At 35.3% G+C, this 3636-nt stretch overlaps 1 protein-coding gene across 1 annotated transcript; it reads left to right on the top strand.

Annotated features, from left to right (window-relative positions):
• Nucleotides 1–1701: 1701 nt before the first annotated feature.
• On the top strand, nucleotides 1702–2573 carry LOC121025560 (coiled-coil domain-containing protein 169-like). The gene has a single exon (XM_040468096.1). It carries the CDS (start codon nucleotides 1787–1789, stop codon nucleotides 2429–2431), a length of 645 nt encoding a protein of 214 aa, XP_040324030.1. The 5' UTR covers nucleotides 1702–1786; the 3' UTR covers nucleotides 2432–2573.
• Nucleotides 2574–3636: the final 1063 nt, after the last annotated feature.

The following is a 3636-nucleotide window of genomic DNA, read 5'->3' as shown; positions in this document are numbered from 1 at the left end:
TAAACCCCACATTGGGGGTAGAGCTTACTTTAAAAAAAAAAAAGACACAGTCCAGCTATATAAAATAAATCAACCATATGCTGCTGTCAAGAGACATATTTTAAATGTAAGGATACAAAATGGTTAAAAATAAACAACATATGGCAAAACAACACATCATGCAAGCAATAACAAAAATGTCAGGATAGCTATATGAATATTAGACAGAATTGACTTTACATTCTGGAGGATCTGGAAGGCCGTGCACATACAAAGGGTTGCACACATGCTCAGGGGAGATCAGAGATGGATGACCTTTGGCCCTATACAAGCAGAAAGTAAAAATCAGAGACTTGTAAACTGCCTGAACTTAGAATGAGTGTACCAACATATGCACAGATTCCCTAGGAAAAGGGTAGAAACCTTGTAGGCTCAAAGTGTTTAAGGAAAATATTTGGCAAACAATTGACTGATCACTAAGCTATGATGACCAAAGGATGAAACCTAGGTGGCTAGGCTTAAAAATAAGAACAAGAATTTTAAGAGGAGAAAAAACTGAGCAAAGATTCCAGTTGTCACACACTGCAGGAGAAATAGACACTACGTAATTAGTCCAAGCACATCACTGAACAAAACCAAAGAAATATAGTGCATTATACAAAATAAAAATAAAGCAACAAAGAAACAAGGTGTAGCCCAACAGGAAAAAAAATCAGCTCATATAAACTGTCTGCAGGAGGTCCTCCATGATAGATTTAGTACATAAAGACTTCAAATAAGCTATTTTAATATGTTTATCAAAGAGCTCAAAGAAAATATGTTTAAAGAATTAAAGGAATGTGTGATGACAACAACTCATCACATCGGAACATTAATAAGGAGATATGAGGGATGTCTGGGTGACTCAGTCAGTTCAGCATCCAACTCTTGATTTCAGTTCAGGTCTCATGGTTTGTGAGATCAAGCCCTGCATTGGGCTCTGCGCTGTCAGCTGCTTGAGATTCTCTCTCTCCCTCTCACTCTGCTCCCCTCAACAAATAAACTTTTTTTTCAATAATGAGATATGAATTATAAAAAAGAAATGAATAAAAATTCTAGAGTTAAAAGGCATAACAACTGAAATGAAAAATTCACTCAAGGAGCTCAACAGCAGATTTGAGCAATAGAAGAAAGAATCAGCAAACTCAAAGGTAGATCAGTAGACACTATCCAGTCAAAAGAACAAAATGTAAAAAGCATGAAGAAAACTGAAGAAACTTGAAGGCCTGTGAGACACCATCAAACACACCACATATGTATAATGGGAGTTCCAGAAGAGAAAAAGAAAAAAAAGGGGCATAAGTATATAAAGAAATCATGAGTGAAAAGTTCACAAATTTGATGAAAAACATTCTACACACCCAAATTAACTCTCTACATCCAGTCTACATCCACATTCAATGAATTCTGAGTAGTACAAATCCAAAGATATTTATAGTTAGAAAGATCATTGTCAAACTGTTGAAAGTCAAAGCCAAAGAGAAAAATATGAAAACAGCAAGAGGAAAATTACATATGATATACAAAGGAACCACAATGAGATTAACAGCTGATTTCTCATCGGAAACAATGGAGATAAGAAGGTGGTGTTATGACATATTCAAAGTGCTGGGGGAGAAAACTACCAACTAAGAATTCTAGGAGTCAGTTCACCACAGCAACAGCTTATGACAACACTTTCTTCTCCCCAGCTTCTGGGTGTCCCTTCAGGTCTTCTGCTGTAAGTTGTGCTGAGGGGAAGGGTGTGGGAGGTCTCTGACCTCACACCATGGGGGACAGAAGAGGTGATAACTTCGAAAGTAGGGACATTGACTGCCTTAAATTGGAGTTAATGGAAGAAATCCGCATGAGAGACTTAGTACAGCTTTCAATACTTGAATTAAGACAGGAGATAGTGAAACTGGAAGCCAAACTCAATACTGAAAATAAAGGTGGTGAATGGAAAACACGTTATGAAGTCCAACTTGGACTGAATGATCATCTAGTAAAGCAAATTGCTACTCTCAAAGAGAAAATGGAAAAACTCCGTGGAGATCCTTCAGATAGACTATCTTCTATTCGTGTCTATGAGCGAATGTCAGTGGAATCCTTAAATACATTACTTAAACAGTTCGAAAAAGAAAAAAGGAGTCTTGAAAATCAAGTGAAAAATTGTGCACTTAGATTGGAACAAGAGTCAAAGGCTTACCACAAAACCAGTGATGAACGCCGTGCATACCTAGCTGAAATGTCTCAGATCTCTAGCTCACACCAAGTTTCTAAAAGGCAACAGATGGATCAACTTCATAGAATGAAACAGAATCATGTGAAAACAGGAAGATGTAATCCAACTAATCAGAAGATAGTAAATGCCAAGAAAGGACCAGCAAAAAAGATTACAAGATCAAACCATTTTCCAAAACTCAATCTGTGATTTCAAAACTGGGTGGATTTCTACTTCTTCCCTTTCTTCATCTGTAATATTCAACTCATGAAGTTAATGTTCAGCACATTTTTGGGGTAATGAAATAATTTTTTTAAAAAAGAGCCATTAAACCTCTTTGGCTCCTCTTCCAGATGTTTGTTCCTTTCTCTGCATGACAGTAATTTTCTTAGTAATTTATTTTAGTTTCAAAAATTCTTCTGGAAAGTAATTTTAGTGACCCTAATATATCTAACAGCAGCACTTGTGATTCTTAAAAAAAAATCCTAGGGAACCTGAAGATTGTCATCATTACACTTGCTTTTAATAATCTATCCATGATATGCTTTGATGGTGACATTGCTATTGTATTTGGTTTCTAGTCGGCTGTAATCTGATAATACGAGTTCATGAAAACTTTTTGCTATTTTAGGTTATATAATGCTCATTTTTTTAGCCCAAAGTTTAAACAAATCAGATGCATTTTAAACTTTGACTTGAAGTATCATGGTATTGCGGAAATAGCCTTCAATCAAATATCAGCTTGTTGTAGCCCCACTCTGCCATGAACTTATGAGATTTGGGGAAAATCCCTTTACCTCATCTTTATTTCTTGTACCTGTAAAATGACTGAGGCAAACTCTGCAACTTCTAAGCTTTCTTACCATTCTAGAAAACCAACACTTACTCAACTACAAGATCCTGCCATAGTGCACATGGCAAATTCAGTCATTTTTGTGATGTTTATTAATTCATAGTGATGACCTTATTTTTTGGACGAAACATGGCAAGTGTCCACAATATTCAAGGCTAGAAGTGGACATAGAATGAGGATAGGATAGGAGAGCATTCTTTTAAAGCATTTATAAAATTTATTATATTCTCCTATTCATGATTAGACTGTTTTTGTAACTGTCACATAGGTCTGGAATACACATATAATTTATTTGCTCAACTTAATAAGTGAATTTAAATTCCCAGAAATCACCCAATGATCAGTATAGTTTTTAGCTAATGGTGTTCTCACCTTGCATTTGTTGCTAAAACCTAAATTCCAGTCGGCATCACCAAGTAATGAATACCAAATGCATTTCTATATCTCTGTAGTTATTCACTTTCTTTCCTTGAGAATGCATAAATTTCATAGAGCCAAATAATTATTTTATATGACTGTAAAATATAATGCAATGAAATAAAAAGTAACTTCCTATAAATTA

This window comes from Herpailurus yagouaroundi, unplaced genomic scaffold (genome assembly GCF_014898765.1).
Source record: "Herpailurus yagouaroundi ecotype Mexico unplaced genomic scaffold, PumYag 67681, whole genome shotgun sequence".
Lineage (NCBI taxonomy): Eukaryota > Metazoa > Chordata > Mammalia > Carnivora > Felidae > Herpailurus > Herpailurus yagouaroundi.
This window is presented reverse-complemented; position numbering and strand designations above follow the sequence as displayed.

Excerpts from the sequence above, each read along its gene's own strand:
- LOC121025560 (XM_040468096.1), top strand. The coding sequence starts at position 1,787 with ATGGGGGACAGAAGAGGTGATAACTTCGAAAGTAGGGACATTGACTGC.